At 32.4% G+C, this 17,010-nt stretch overlaps 1 protein-coding gene across 1 annotated transcript in view; it reads left to right on the top strand.

Annotated features, from left to right (window-relative positions):
* Positions 1 to 17,010, top strand: part of LOC143921580 (protein O-mannosyl-transferase TMTC1-like) — a 380,756-nt gene that overhangs the window by 281,654 nt on the left and 82,092 nt on the right. Inside the window, exon 2 of the mRNA XM_077444931.1 lies at positions 6,464 to 6,641. Within this exon, the coding sequence (XP_077301057.1) occupies positions 6,464 to 6,641 (178 nt within the window). The remainder of the gene's footprint in view (positions 1 to 6,463; positions 6,642 to 17,010) is intronic.

Raw genomic sequence — 17,010 nt, 5'->3', positions numbered from 1 at the left:
ATATATATATATATATATATATATATATATATATATATATATATATATATATATATATATATATATATATATATATATATAAATAAATATATATATATATATATATATATATATATATATATATATATATATATAGCCGCTGTGGAAACATTCACGCATGACGTGACGTCATAGTGGCAAGTGCACCCGTGCTAAACAAAATGCTGCCATGCGTATATGAATATTTTCGGAAACGTTATATTGTGACAATATAACTCAAAGATATGACGCAAGCAATATTGCGCCGTATCGTCGTGCTCTGTAATGTATTTATATGTAAGCTGCTTTGCCTTTCACTCATCCAAAACAATGAACGTGCCGAAATCAGGCGGTGCCGTATAGTATGAATAGTTCCATACAATGTGTTACCGAGCTGTTGACGTGCAATGTTAGATAATATAAACGGACTTTTAAAAGTGGGAAAAAAGCTATTTTGGATAGAAGATAATAGCGTGATAGAAATATGTATATTACCAGCAGCATAGGCTGCTTACATATAATGCTTTCGAACAAATTGGTCACGGGTTCAATCTCACCGGTTTTTACTGATCAGACCTTGTATATGTGACTCCAGGTCAATCGTTTCCTTTAAGAGTTTACAAATTTATCTGATTTTCTTTTTCAAACTTGTCCGTAGATGTCGATGTGGATATTGATTGATGTTTTTATTTGCCTTGTATAATACTTCTGTACAGTGTTTTACCATAGATGTCGTGTTTAATGTAAATATATTTAGGTACGATACAAGGTTGATTACTACAGAGTGATTTGAGATACAGATATGAGGAATTCCCTATTTTTATTTTTATAATTTCCATATGTTGCCGAGCTGTTAACGTGCAGTGCTGCATAATTAAAACGGACCTTTATTCAAAAGTCTTTAATAAGTCAAGATTGTAGTAATAACTATATACATACATAAAATCTCTTCTATATAATTTTACTCTATATTTTGACATCATTATTTCAATCGAAACATTCATTGAATATAAATATTTCCATTCAGTTTTTGAATTTCAAATTTGTCAGCAGACATTCTTTTGCATAGTTTTGGATACCAATTGAAACTTTTCATGATATGCAATCCATTTGTCTATCAACAATTCAATTTGGATTATACTACTATATTTATTGTAGTGATCCTTGATTCAAATACTCTTCTTTTGATATATTCTCATTATTATAAAAATTATTTAGTCTATTTATAATATTATTTGTTTGAATATACTAAATTTCACCTTACATTCTTATATGCATACATATAACACATACAATGTACTAAGTTTCGCATTCATACACCAAATACGTCAATCAAAAGCTTTCTTGTACATAGTATATATGTATATATAACACAAACACAGTATATTATTGGAGTTGAAAACATTTTTCATTCTTCAAAAGCACTCCATCTCAATTTTATTTTTCTGTTACGCTCACAATTCGACCTGTTCGATATTATTTATTCTGAGCCATTAATACATTTGGTTGGTTCGAAAAACAACTCTATGAACATTTTAAAAATTATATTCTGAAAAAAAATCTATAATATAAGCTTATAGTAGACAGTTTCATTAAAAATTGACGTATAAATATTAGTACAACACAGATTTATTTATTTATTTAAAGTTTGGACCATTGTAGGATTACAGGAATTCCTAATGCGCCACGATGGTCAAAAATATAACAGAAAAGAAAAGAAACAAAATAATAACTAAAGAAATTAGACATAACAAAAACAAAACATATATATATATATACAAACAACTAATAATAATAATAAAAATAATTACGAATTATAAAAAAACTACAAAGAAGGGAATGTCTTATAAAAGAAAAGAGAGAAAGAAAAATAAATATAAATATATGTATATACACAGACAATAATACATTTATACATAGTCAAAAAAAACAATAGCAATTATAATAGCAGATACGTAAAAATATCAAATATAAAATATAATATAAGGAATGCCTTGCACCTACAGCCAGTTCCAATAAATAAGAACCAACTGCAAATACAAAACATCCCTGTGAGGCCCAAATGGAAGAGAGTAAATCAAAATTTCACTCAAAAATGAAAACAATGATGAGCGCAGACTACCAGATAAATGGGTTAGAGTAATATCCGACAATTCAAAAAGATAAACACGTACCTAAATTAATACAATGTAAAATGTTATATCTCGATTTTAAATGCAAATTTTCTACTGCATCTTTATCATTGAACCGCCCACTATTGAAGCTTTGTATAGTAATTACATAATGATTGTGCATAAACTATTTAAAATAACACGCCTCTAGAATAATGCACTGTATTAAGCGGTATAATTAAGCCATTGCGGACCAACAAACTTGGCACGTCGACTTGTTGTCTTATATCGCGTAATGCAATCAAACTTTGATATCTTCACACCGATACCTATTTTCATGAACGCTCCAACTATCCAAGTTGCAAAGAAGCATTAACTCCAACTCCTGCCGAGATAAAGTTGTTCCACTCGCTACGTGACATAAAGGAAATCCCCGATGTGTTTGACACCCTGTGTATACGACCGAGTTCTCTTACCTACATATAATAATCCATTTTGCATATTCACTTTACGTTGAAGTCGTTGTTTATTTTTAAGGCATATAATATGTATGTTCATATAAAATACGGTGGATATGTGTACGTTAGCTGATGGTTAGTTAGGTACGATTTTCCCGGGCACTCTCTGTTGAATTTTCCCCGGTTGTGTGGCTCAATTAAGCGTTAACAAATTTTACCGTCAATCCATTTTCCATCGGAGCGTCGCGTGCTAACACACATTTAATGCTCGTAAATCACGGACACGTTACTCTCTACTTGCCAAATAATTTTAAAGACGAAAGTTGTACACACACTTACGCAGAAAACATAAATCACGAAAGAAAGTGCTGAACAGCTGCATGAAAAAAAAGAACACACGAAACGAAAAGAATGAGAGTACAAGTGTAAACGAGATATTTTACACGGATAAAATGTCCGATAACAAAGAAACTTTTCCTCAATTTCCTTTTTCTTTCTATTTTTCTTTTTTTTTCGCCCGGTTTCATACAAACTATTGCAGAAAAGAAGAAAAATCTTTCAATTACAAAACTTACTCGAAACGATGAAAATTATTTTTCTTTCACTATTCCATGATTATTATTCCATTCTTAAATTTAAAAAGAGTTGAACGATAAAATCCCACTTAAGAATTAAAATGAGATTTACAGACTAAAAAGTGCTAAAAACCTAGATTAACGAATTCAAAAGCGTTTAACAAAGAGCCGTTACGTAAATAATTCAACTATAGATTTTTTTTAGGCAATTTTACTAAAAGTATTTTATGAATTCGTAATTGTAATAAATACCCGATGAGTTTCGCATTAATCTCGGCCAGATTAAAAATAATCACATTAAATCATTATACCGGAAAGTTAGTTTTAAAGCGCGGTTCGGTGAAAAAATTTATATTTCGGCTTACCTCCGACGCCGGTATATATAAAAAAGATAAGTATTAAAAAAATAAACATGAAAATAATTAGATTTACCGAGACCCTTTTTTTAATGCGCAAAATTATTCGCTGTTTTTGTTTTTCAATATATTAAATCTGTTTACTTTTTACGTGGAAGTTTTCCTGCTTAAAAATCCTCCACCTGAATATTTAATATATCGCTGCCCCATAAGGGTTTCAATCCGAACTTTTCTTTTCGAAAATAAAAATAAATTAATGCAAAACAAAAGTATAAAATTTCCACCGACTTTAATCACCCCTCGTAAACAATTCGTACATTTTTCACATGGGGTGAACTTTATCCCGCTTTTACAGCTCACTATTCAATCCCCTCAAGAGTGTATTCAAATGTATTCGATTCCGTTAAAACAAACAAAAAACTAAGTAGACTGAATAACAATACAATTTCAATCAATCAAGTAATTGATTGCACAAACATACATACATACGTACTTTCAAAAGCAAACGCCTCGAGTCTGATGCAAATGCACCGAGCCCCAGTCCAGCCAGATAAATCTAAAAGACGAATGGATAATGCATTTTGGTGCATCGGGTACATTCAACGAAACGATCGTGACTATCCATACAAACCAGGGATACCCCCAACATCCATCTACCCATCCATCCATCCATCCAAGCTGCCCTCGAGCCACAGCTTCATATCACATCGCGAACAGATTCGCTCTTTATTCCAGCGAGATATATAAAATGCATTGAGAATGTTCTCCGGCGCTCTCTGAATGGATTTTCGCGGCATGCGAAAATGTGTTACCGAACTGAAAAGATTTGCCAAGTTGCAGTTATTGAATTTTCAATTTTTACCGTTGAGACTTTACTATAAATACATATACATGTAAATATGTAACGTTTGAGTAATTTTTTTCGTGAATAATTGGACCAATCCGATGGCAATTGATCGTCAATTTTAATTGACAATTTCGATTGTCAATTTTTGACTGTCATTAATTGTCAATTTTTGATTGTCGATTGATCGTAAATTGATAGTGAATATCTGTGCAAATTACTTCTGCTTTTACGAGTTATTAATTGAAATTTAATATTATACAATAACTTTACGTGAATAATATTAAATATCATTAAAAATCGATCAATTTATATATCAGTAACTATTGTGAGCATAAATGTGAACGAAATTTTATTTTTGTCCTTAAATTGAAAATGTTTAAATACTTTTTTTATATATTTTAATATTAATATAACCAAAAGAAATAAATCGGGCTTTGAAACATTCACAAAGCGACTTTTAGTTAATAAAGATCAAAATAAATCAAAATTTATCGACAGAATAAGTAATCTAAATGCATTTTGATTGAAAAACATTTTTATTTGAAGCTTCATCAACTTTTAAATAAATTTTATACTGTAAATAAAATCTCTCTTTTTTGCAGCACATCACATACGCAAGTACAAATATTGACATTTATTCAAGTCGAATAGCTCTTGGTATTAAAAAAACGAAACGAACGAAGTAAATACATCCTTCATTTATTGTATATAATTTTATTTTTAATAACAGCGAAAATGGTAACTTTAAATATTTGAGCTCATACTAATGGCTCATATGCAAATTTCTTTCGTATTATCTAAGATTAGATTACAGTATTTATTTGATTTAAAAATTTTCTCTACCAATATTGTATTGGAGTCCCAGATTTTTAAACATTACCCTTTTACTTTTACTGTTGTCTTTATAACCATTTTGGGTCACCTAACATATATTGTACCTACAATTATTATGACGAGAATATGTAGTTTTTGGAAACTTTCCTCGATCAATTTGAGTAATCCCTATAAATGTATTCAAAATCATTCATAATGAGAGATCTGTCTGCATAATTGCATAGGTCACGCATTGAAACAGTTTTGAATTATTTTTTATATATTTCAGATACATCTACATATAATACATTTCAGAAAATATATTTCTCGGTCTCAATAGCAGATTTGGATTTTAAATGTTCAGTTTTTCCCCCGTAAAAGACTAAATATTTATGCATCCCATTATTTATTGTCATTAGACAGACAGTGAAGAAATTTAACCTAATAATAATTCTATGAAACGTTTTATGTAAAAGAAAACAGTTTTCCGATGATGTTCAGATGGTTTTTGTTAACTACAGTATAAATCGGAAGAATTTTTGTTGAAAGCAGAATTTGTTCATACAACTGAAAATATATACTGACATTTAATTTTATATTCTCGTGATATATGATATAACTCGTACACACGAGTGGAAATGTAAGGAAAAAAGAAAGAAAAATGCTTACCACAGTCTAATTTTCTCGGGTGGTGGAAAAATCGCCGCCAGTGCATTCGCAACGAAACGGAACGTTGCATCGGGATTACAAATTCACCGCACGTACAAGAACTTCCCATAAGATGTGACCGAAGAAGATTCGCAGACTTATTTTTCTTCTCGGCTCTCATCAGACCATAAACTTGCATAGCCCATATTATGTATATGTAACTATACATTGGAGTGCAACCGCTGAGAGACGTCTTCGCCGTCGCTTCACAAACGCTAATTTTCAAAAGGGTACCCGTTGCCAGAGTTGCACACTTGCATCCTCTGGCAAATTAACTTTGCACTCTCCCCCCATTCCCATAATGCATTCCCGGGGGATCGTCATCGATAACGTCTTTCAGACGAATTGCATTTGCATTTTGAGTAGCAAAAACTGCATCTGGAATAGCTCTCGCAGGTATTCGCATTAAAATGCAACATGGTGCACCCTATGAACCGGTTCTAGCTCACGCATAATGTAATGAATAATAATAAAAGGTGGGGGGAAATGAACAATCGGAGAATTGAATTTTATGCTAATCATGATTAAGAAATATTTTATTACTCTATGCTAATTTTTTTATTTATTTTATTTTCAGGGCCAACTATCTATTGTTTGGACTGCAGCCATTTTGGTTTCATTTGACCAATGGTTTATTGCACGCTGCAGCATGCCTGCTCTTCACCAGAGTGTGCCTCTCCATCGCTCGCCTTCAAAGGGCTTTTGCAGCAATTGCAGGGCTTTTGTTTGCTGTGCATCCCATACACACCGAAGCTGTAAGTTATTTTGCTTTAATATGCTTAGAATACTCCATTGTTTTTGATCAACAACATCCTCTTTCAGTAAATAAATAGATAAGTTAAATGCTCTACATTCCTTGTACATATGTGCATATCAATTTGGAGAAAATTTATATATCAATTTGGAGAAAAATTAATGCTAATATTTATTTTTCTTTTGATATACATATGTATCTTCAGATTATATTATAAATGAACGAAATCTTTCATTGCTTTATTTTGACCATTTCTTTTTTTTTTTTTTTCAATATTATAAAATTTCACTTATACATAGGTATATTAACAAGCAGTATAGATCAGTAATAAGCGTTTAAAACTTTCAAATGAGTGGAAACCCTGGTCTGGTGCTACTGGCCAGTCCTTACATATGTGACTCCAGGTCGATCTTTTCTTATCAGAGTTCGCCAAATTATCTAATTTCATTGAAAAGGTTCCAAAAAATTTGCAACCTTGCCTGTTTCTCAAAATTTTCAAGTTATATTAAATTCTGCAAAGATGTTTGCCAAATTTATCAATATACATATTGATAAATTTGGCAATTGGCCAGGAATGCGCGTTATGAATTTCCTGTTAGGCCTTCCTAGTAAACATATACATATACATATACATATGTATAAAATAAAAATAATTCAATTCATATTTTGGTTGAAATCAGAAAAACTGTATAAGTATAGTTAAAATTCAAACAAATTTTGTAAAGCTTTTATTGTGAAAAGGCTATAGAAATTTTCAAAAATATGTATGTTTGTATTTCTGAAACAAGAAATATTTTAGTTTATTTTTTCTAGATACATATAATATGTTATTTCGTACCAAAATATTATAAAAGATAAAACTTTTTTCGAATTTCGCATTCAATCAATTGACACCTCACTAATCTCCTCGTATAATAACAAACTACATACATACATACATCACAAAATAAACTACTCAATATTCTAAACTTTGCATCAAAAGTTTTATTTATGTTACATATTTAGCCTTGAGAAAAGTATACATATACCTATATTTAGACATTCAAACTATTTGACTTTGATTATCTATTATATAAATTTATTTATACATTATATGTATAAATAAATATATCATATAAGATACTAGATAATGTGTTTATCATAATATCTGTCTCACTAAATTTGTATTAAACTGTCATATATCAAACGTATGTATGGATATTTAGTAATATTTTCAATGAATCAATAAATATCCATAGACATACATATGTACGTATATGGAAGTACATGAAAAGCGGCGAAAACAGTCAAAATGTCGTACAAAAGTTGTACAAAACGGCCGGTAAAGCTTTTGGCGTGGGTATATTTTGCGCTAGACTTGAAGGTGATCACGTCTTGCACACTTTAAAAACTTCCCCAATAAATCATAAACATTCCGAGTATTACCCGGACGGGTGTATTTATTAAAGTTCAAGTCGTGTTAACAAACTTTGCCTGAGCGCAAAAAAAAAAAAATTACCATCGCGAATATAACGCGATTTACAAACGAGCGGCCGACATTACGGCTTTTGAATTTTTTCTCTTTTCGAAAACTTTCTACAAAATACAACAGACACGTTTATATTTTCTATAAAATGTGTATATATTTTTTATATTATACGAGTAAGTTTTATACATTCGCATAGATTGAGTGAAAAGACGAAATATGTAGCGAAAAAAACGTTGTTTGAGTAAAAGTTCGCGCACCTAAATAAAGTTTACACTCTGTAGCTTTCGATGCGATCGAAGGTTCGCTTTAAAAGTTTTAAATCCTCTGTAATTGAAAAATAATATTATTTGAAACACCTGGTAATCAATAGATATTTTAAACACAATGTAATTAAATTTTCAGTCATTTTAAATTCACATTATGCTAAATGAAAAAATGTATATTAGTAAAAAATAGAGATTTCTTGCGAAAATGGAAATATCAAGACGTGCCGATACCAGCGTTTGATCAGATTTTTTCCATACCTTAGCCATGTGAAGAAAAATACCATGTGAATTTTTTTAAATGTAAATTTGTCTTATTTATATGATGAGAAATTAAGAAAATTTTGTATACGATTGAGATGCCCTAACATATAAACTAATTCAGTGAAATCCGCGATAGATATATATAATATAATACAATAAAAAGTTACTTTTTCCATTAAAATAGGAAAATTTAGGACTTTCGATCATTTTGTCGCTTGAACGTTATTTCCGTGGACATTTTCTCGCGTGATCATTTTGTCGCGTGAACCAATTGTCGCATGAAGATTTTGTCACGGGTACATGTTGTCAGTGCACTAATTGTCGGGTACATTGTGTCGTTGAACCTTTTGCAAGTGAACCAATTGTCACGTCCCCACAAGACAGTGAGAATTCATTACGCGCCGCGCTCAATGATATCTGCCTTGGAATGACGGCTCTGCTTCTGCTGTTTTCTATTTTTAATTTTTGTACTGATTTTATATTATTCGAAGTTCAATAATACGATAAAATGATTTTTATAGCTAATTACAATATATGTATAGGCTTGCAGATTTTTGCATTATTTTAACTTAAAACACACATTTTTACCTGGACGCTTGGCGTCCAGCAATGATTAGCGGATTTTTTTAGCACAGTAAGGCAAGTGCTAATCTAGACCGCGAGAATTTGATAATGTCGATATATATGTACATAGCCAGCAGCATAACTCGGTCCTTAAGCTTCTGCCTATCATCGAGAGATGCCGGGTTCGATCCCATGAGCTGACCTCGATTGAAAAAAAATTTTAGAGTAAATCTGTAGTGCTGCTGGTCAGACTTGGATATTTGTGACTCGAGGTCGATCGTTTCCTATCAAAGTTTGCCATTTTTTCTGATTTCATTGTTGAAACGGTTCCCGATTAAAATCGGCTAAAAAACCTTCCTACCTACTATTTCACCACTATTTGAGTATGATTATTGTACAATAAAATGCAATTCAAAGATGTCTCGTTAATTTGCGAGTTTTCAGTGTCTCTTAATTCAACGATTTGTGTAATAAAAATGCTGCATTGTTTGTAATTGTCCAGGAAGGCGTATTGGGGTTTACCTGAAAGACCTTCCTGGAATATATGTAAAAATAAATAAATAAATATTGCATTTTTGTACTCGTGTAAATTTCAATAATGTCAATGTTTGAAATTGTTGTCTAGTTACTTTTGTACAAGTATTATATTATTGTGATAATTAAGTAATTCGTGTGGGGTCGAAAACAATATTTATGTACCATAGCATGAATTTCCTAAGGCAATAAATTATAATTTTGCAAATATAAAAGCATGCTGCCAAGTAGAATCGACGGTAATTTTCTTTTTTTTTTTTTGTTTTTTGCAACTTGTTTTTTGATGGCAAACCATTTATCACACACACAATATTCTCTCCTCGACGCGTCAATGTGCGGTAAGCCACAACATTTGAGGGGAATCATCTATCAAACGGGGCCCTACGCCCCCTACGCCCCCGTGCCCTTACGCCTTGACATTTCCCCGACCTTCTTTATATCCTCACTCTAATTTTCTCTTATTATTTTGAGTGCTATTTTTATTATCTCCGCAGATGCGATGGGATCCGATCGGTCGAACGACGTCTCGCACAATACTCACTCGTGCAGAAGTGGAGCGAACACACATACGTATAATCCCCGAGGAATTTTCATATGGAAACTTCCTGAAAATATTCTATAAGCGGTCAGTCTCTGAATGCATCCGCGCGGAGTTTTCAATACGCGGCATGAAAAAGAAGACCCTGCCGGCTTACTTCCATCGCGATCTCCATTCTTCCGCTCGTGCTCGCATTCAATTCGAATGTGTGTTTGTATTTGCTTTTGAAAATATTTCAAATATCCAGCACTTTTCCGGGCGCGGCCTGAAACCGCTTACCTGTGTGGAAAGGGCGCAAAAGTTGAAACACCTGCGAAATTCATATCTCGTAGCTTTGACCGCGAAAAACCGTATGAAAATAACCAAACCTCACAATTTTGAGACTAGTGTTGTGCCCATCGATTTCAACGGGTGGTTTTGGATAAACTGAAATACGAATTAAAATAAAGTTATACATATGTTATACTTACGCTGACGTCACCCGTCGCTAGGTCTGACGTCGCTTGGCGTTCAATATCAGGAGCACATATCAGACGATCAGATCCCCCACTTCCCCGCGTCTTCGCCTTATGCCACATCCCTATAGCGGATGCTTAATATGCATACATTGGTCAAAATGTACATATCGTCGTTGCTCTAATTGGTCAAACGTTTTAGTACACGTGAACCATTTCACGCTGATTGGTTGTGCGCCTCGTTCGCGTGTATTTATTTTATTAAATACCAATTGTTTTACCCGGCTTCGCTCAGTATTTGTAATATAAACAGCGTTAACATGGCGTATCTAATAGTAAATATTCATTTGTTTTTTTATTAAATTTATTTGAATAGAAAAAAATGTTGTCGGTAGTACCGAAAAATAATTTACCGTTTTCCGGTTTATGAAATTTTATGGTAAATTGCAATCCCAAATTATTATACTTTTTCATATATGGCATTGTATCATAACAGCTCACCCTAAACCACCACTACAAGCAAAATCCAAATTACTGAATTTTCAAAAGATTTCCGAAGCATTTTAGTTAGATATTTATTTTATTAGATTTCTCTGTTGAAACAGTTTCACCAAAATTGGCAATCTATTCCCGTTTATCGTAAATTTCAGTTCTCGGATTTGTTGATTATTAAAAATATGCTACCCACCTTCATACTCTGTAAAAAATGTATGTATTTATCGTAAAATTTGCTTCTTATCGATTTTTTCCATATATGTCTCCATGGTATTGTATGAAATATAATTGGGAATTGTTAGTATAATATTTATGTGCAAAAAAAATGAGTTAAATATTAAATTAAAATTAAAAACACCAACAAAAAACGACCGGTTTGGATTTAATAACCAGCCAAAATTCTAGAAAATTGAAACAATTTTCGATTCCAGTCGCACATTTCGTAAACAATTGCTTAATCAGCAAACTTTGTTTTGATTTATTTGACGCGATGACTATTTTCAATTTCTATAGAAATAATTAAAGTTAAATATTTAGTATTTAATACATCGTATGGTATATGCAGACGCCCACAGTGCAATTTTAGTTTTCTTAAGAACATTCGAAGCAAACTTAAACTTAAAAAAACTCAAAGTAGAGGCGCTGTTGAAAGTTCAAAGTTTTCCTAGGGGCAAAAACTACGTAACTACTATAAAATTTTGAAAACCCACCTAGCGCGGCCTATCTTCAGAAACGAGTTCTTTTTTAAAACGAGTCTTATTATATAAATAAAACATAAAAGGAAATATTAACTTCATTCATATGACATGAAACCTTTTTATTTGTTTTCTACGCTCGTGCACTTTAAACATGACAAATGTTCATTATGCGCATATAAAGACCGTTTATTAAGCTTTTAATTTATACGTGACCACTTTTAGACTAGTTTTGAAATATAATTGTCGTTTGGATTGAAGGAAAGCATTATATTTTCATCGTATGAAGTGTTATGTTGCATGCATTAAATTTTGTAATATCTCTTCTGTGGCAGACGTAGCGGCCGCTTGAATATTTTATCTGACGCTTCGTTTCTTATTATTTTCAAGATGGCTACAAAAACAGACAGCTGGGAATATTAAGGAGTGGAAAATTGTTCCAGAGTTTAATTAATCACATTCCAACGCAAGAATGCAGTGATCAATATTTCAACGTCGATTAAATTTGAAATATGCAATAAAGACACAAATATTTATATGACTGAAGGCTTATAGAATTTTGAAACAGTTCATTTATTTTCAAACAGTATTAATTTATTTATTTTCAAACAGTATTAATTTATTTATTTTCAAATTCAAATAATTTAATTTACTTTCAATTCTTTTTTTGCCAGTTTTTATATCGTGTCATATTATTTACATACTTATTATTATTTACATATTTATTTGCGTTATCACAAACGATCGAACAAACAGATGAAATCGGGCTATTATCTTTATACATATATAAAATAGGAAATATTAAAAAACACTATATAAAACAAAGTTTTTTAAAAACATACCTCTTCTTTAATTTGTATATAAAATTATTATTTTGAATAAAAATACCAATAATTTTATTTTACTACCGCCATCTATGTTTAAAACTAAAAACTGGATAAACGTCAGGCAATTTTCAGAAATTCAAATTTCAAACGCGTTTAAAACGATATTTTTTCTCCATCGTAATGGCGGAGGATGCATTTACTTATATTGATGACCATAATGAGCAATATGGCAAAGTATGAAAACGATCGGATAAGAGGCAAATTTTTTCCTGAATTGTAATCGTAAGTAAAGCTAAAAGAAGGTATGTAATAATAAAAATCAATGTTTGTCTGTTTGTCTGTCACATATGCGTTCCTATACCATTCAATCGATTGCAATGAAACTTACAGGAGCTATTGTGTGTATGTCCGCAATAGTTTCTGTAAAAATAAACTGCACAAAAACGTAAACAGAAACGGGAAAAACGGGAATGAGTGGCATTGCAACGCAATAATTTCAAATGATTTCGCGTCTCTACCTGCGTTGTTAGGGTAAACCAAACAAACAAATGAATAATTTCAAATGTGTTCGCTGCCTGCATTTTTCCGACAAACTATCATTACAGTAATAACGGGAACGGGAATTACATGCGTTATTGTGGCATTGCAACGCATGCCGGCTTCAGCTAGTATATAATAAAATGTTTCGCAATGACACATTAAAAAGGTTATAACAAAATAAATACCTTATTTCAATTGTGATTTATGCTCGTATACAATATATCGAATATGATTAATAGGTATTCACCGACAAGTGTTTGGCGTCATTATCGTTAGGAGCGCATCTTCACCGACGGAATGCGGGCTTCCAACCCCCGGTCTACCGGTCTGGGAGGCCCTAATTACATTTTAATTGCACTTTGGTTCGTCGGGGGATGGGGGTTGGGGTATCTCGCCGTAATGCACCCGCCTAATGGTAATAAATATGAATACGCGAGACAGTTGCGCAAGTGTCCGCCGGATTTGTCGGAAAACCGATTGCAACACCCATTTTCCACTCTTCGTACGTTTAATTCTCGCCTTTATGGCTTTCTGCTAATGCGCTTACGTTTCATGAGTACTAACGATTTCATTTAATTAGCTCAACGTTAACAGCCTTTTCTGCTAGCGATGAGTTAACATCTCGTTGGCATAAGCGTTGAACATTTGAACTTAAAAAAAAAATTTTTTTCTAGGTATGCAATTTAAATACTTCTGTACAAAACTCTATGTCAAATAGCCTTTTTTTTCAAAGTGGTCATCACTTCCTTGTATCTCTTATATGCCCTGTGAAAAGCGTGTGTATCAGTGGCGTGCCGTCATTGAACTAAAGCAGTGGTTCTTAACCGGGGGTGCAAGAAGGCATATCAGGGGGTGCGGGAGGCGTTTCTAACAATGTAGATTTAGTTTTGTGATATTTGAATTTGGATGACATCGGCCAATTTTTTTTTTGTGACGAAAGTGCTTGGGTATATATGTATGTATATAATATGATTAATGGCAGGATATCGCGTCAAGCCCTCTCCTCATTTCTGGCAAATAATAAGGACAGTTTTCTTAGAATTTGCACATCATCGTCTCCACTGGTATACTGTTAACAATTGTCTTTGCAACAGTGGCAGTATAGCAAAAAATTTCTTGAGACTAGCGTGTGTACACACACGAAAGTTCGATTGCAAACGTTATCTACCATTTTAAAGCAGAAACAAATACATACTTAATTGTCAAGTGATTAAAGCCCGAATAGGATATAATGATCACACACACTTAAGAATTTACGTTCTTTCTAATTATTATTTAATTGACCGTACTAAACCCCGCCATGTCAAAAAAAACACCAGTGGAAAGACGTTTATGTTGGTTACGGATTCACTTGTACAACAGAAAAAGATGGTACACAACGACCTCAATCTCAATCGCATCTTATGTTCCAAGATGTTTTCAAATTCCAATATGAAACCATCAAAGTTGTTAGAACATTTCAACAATATGCATGGTGGTAAAGGTGCAGGTCGTAGTCTGAACATCTTGAAGTCAAAGAAGGCTCGATTTGATGCCAGTAGTACAATCACAAAATCATGTGGCGCAACAATAAAAAAGCCCTTGTTAGAAGTGTCTTATTGAGTGGCATATCTGTGCGCTAAGAAAAATAAATGTATTTTTTAAAATTAAAGATTCCAAAACTCATTTTTCAAAGGGGTGCGGGAACATATTTTCAGATTCAAAGGGATGCGGCTCACTGAATAGGTTAAAAACAACTAAACTAGAGGGACTAGGCTAGCCCCCTAAAACCTTCTACCTAAAAAATAAAAAAAATATGAACAATTCAATTACAATTAATTTTAAATCATTGTACATATGGATATTTTTCTCTCGGATTAGTGAATTTCAGCCACCGCAATCAGCCATACTTGAGGTGGTGGTAGAGGTAGTGGATTGTTTTGGTATGGTCCGCCGCGTCGTTCACTTGTACGGACTCAAATATTTATGAAATTTTCACTAAGAATATTCTGATTTGTCTATCAACCATCATTGAACTATTTTTTTTTTTGTTAAAATAACATATGTTACACATTACTTTTTGATTACAAAAATGGCAAGAGACTCGGCTTGATACAAAACGATTCCTTCAGAACAGATCACAAGGCATTGGAATGTTGCATTCTCGATCGATTGTTAGAAAAATCATTCAGAACTTTAGGTTTTGAAAACAAACAAGATGTTATTAAATAAGACTACTTAGGATATTTCTATTACCACAGAAATGAAAAATTGTTCTCATCACTTCAGACAGATTATTTTTTTTTTGTCCATTATTAGTCCCCTGTTTTAAGTCACGGCACGCCACTGATATGTACACTTTCAGTGGGCTAGCTTTCCAACAGTAGAACCTGTGATCAGTTTATAAGATGAATATTTCACTTGTTTGAAAGCTCAAATGTTTAAAAATCTAAATAATATAATACCTTACATAAGTGATGAGTAATGCTTCCAGATATAAAACGTGAAAATGTCAATTAGTAAGTTGAGAAAAATAGTATATAAAATTTTCGAACGTTAAATAGAGTGACGTCCTAGTAAATAATTTAAATTTGATTTAAAAATGTATTAAGTTTCAGCATGATACGTACGTTTATACGTAGAGCCATTCTTAGGCTACAATTTTAAACCAAATATATAACAGTGACGTAAACGTCATTATGGGCGACTAAATGAAGCGCCATAAATTGGAAACTACGTTTAAATTTAAATGCAATTACTGTAAACGCGCTTGCAACTACTCGCAAGTTTCTGATTACGTATTTAGCCTAACTTTATAATTTGTAATTTAAATATAAATGTATTTACATATGTACATATGTACATATGTATACATATGTATACATATACATAAACTGTGCGATTTTCATATACAAAGTTGATTTTATCGATTTCAGTTGTCATTTGGCAATCTTCTAGTTCAGAAGCCAACATTTCTGTATCCTTTTCTGAACACTTCTGCAAACCTGCAGCATGGATTAGTGGTTAGCATATCTTGCTATGGTCAGTGTGGTTACGAGTTCGAGTTACACTGATTGCTGTTGGCCAGACCTTGGTTTGTGACCAGGTCGGTCGTTTCCTACCAGAGTTTGCCAATTTTTCTGATTTTCATTAAAATGATTCCTAAAAAATTGGCTTTCCCTCCCCATTTCTCTAGCAAAATCTTGAGTTATTATGTAATATCTCAAGGTTCGCCGTGTTGCTCTCCATATATGTCTCTGTGGATGATTATTGTATTGTAAAATTCTTATTGTTGTATAAATATTTGTTGATCGTATTGTATACGATGTTTTCAATGGACTTTGCAATGTTTGACCATAGATGGCATGTATAATTTCTTATTATGTAATAATTTGGTGTGTTTCATGATCTATATAGTACACTCGTTACATTAGAGCGATCTTTAATGACAAGTGTATGAACATAGATTGATTGAATAAAATAAGAATAAAAATAAAAAATAAAAAAAACATATTGGTATTTTGCACCAAACATCCATCTATATATTATACTAAATATTAATCCGTCCCTCCAATTATTAAGCTTCTGCCTAACATCGAGAGGCGCCGGGTTCGATCCCGTGAGCTAATCTCGATTGAAAAGAATTTTTCTGAGTATATCTGTAGTGCTGCTGGTCAGACCTGGATATTTGTGACTCCAGGTCGATCGTTTCCTATCAGAGTTTGCCAATTTTCATTGTTGAAACGGT

Source organism: Arctopsyche grandis, chromosome 13 (assembly GCF_051622035.1).
Source record: "Arctopsyche grandis isolate Sample6627 chromosome 13, ASM5162203v2, whole genome shotgun sequence".
In the NCBI taxonomy this organism is placed as follows: Eukaryota; Metazoa; Arthropoda; class Insecta; order Trichoptera; family Hydropsychidae; genus Arctopsyche; species Arctopsyche grandis.
The sequence above is the reverse complement of the archived record's forward strand: the minus strand, read 5'-3'. Positions and strand labels throughout refer to the sequence as shown.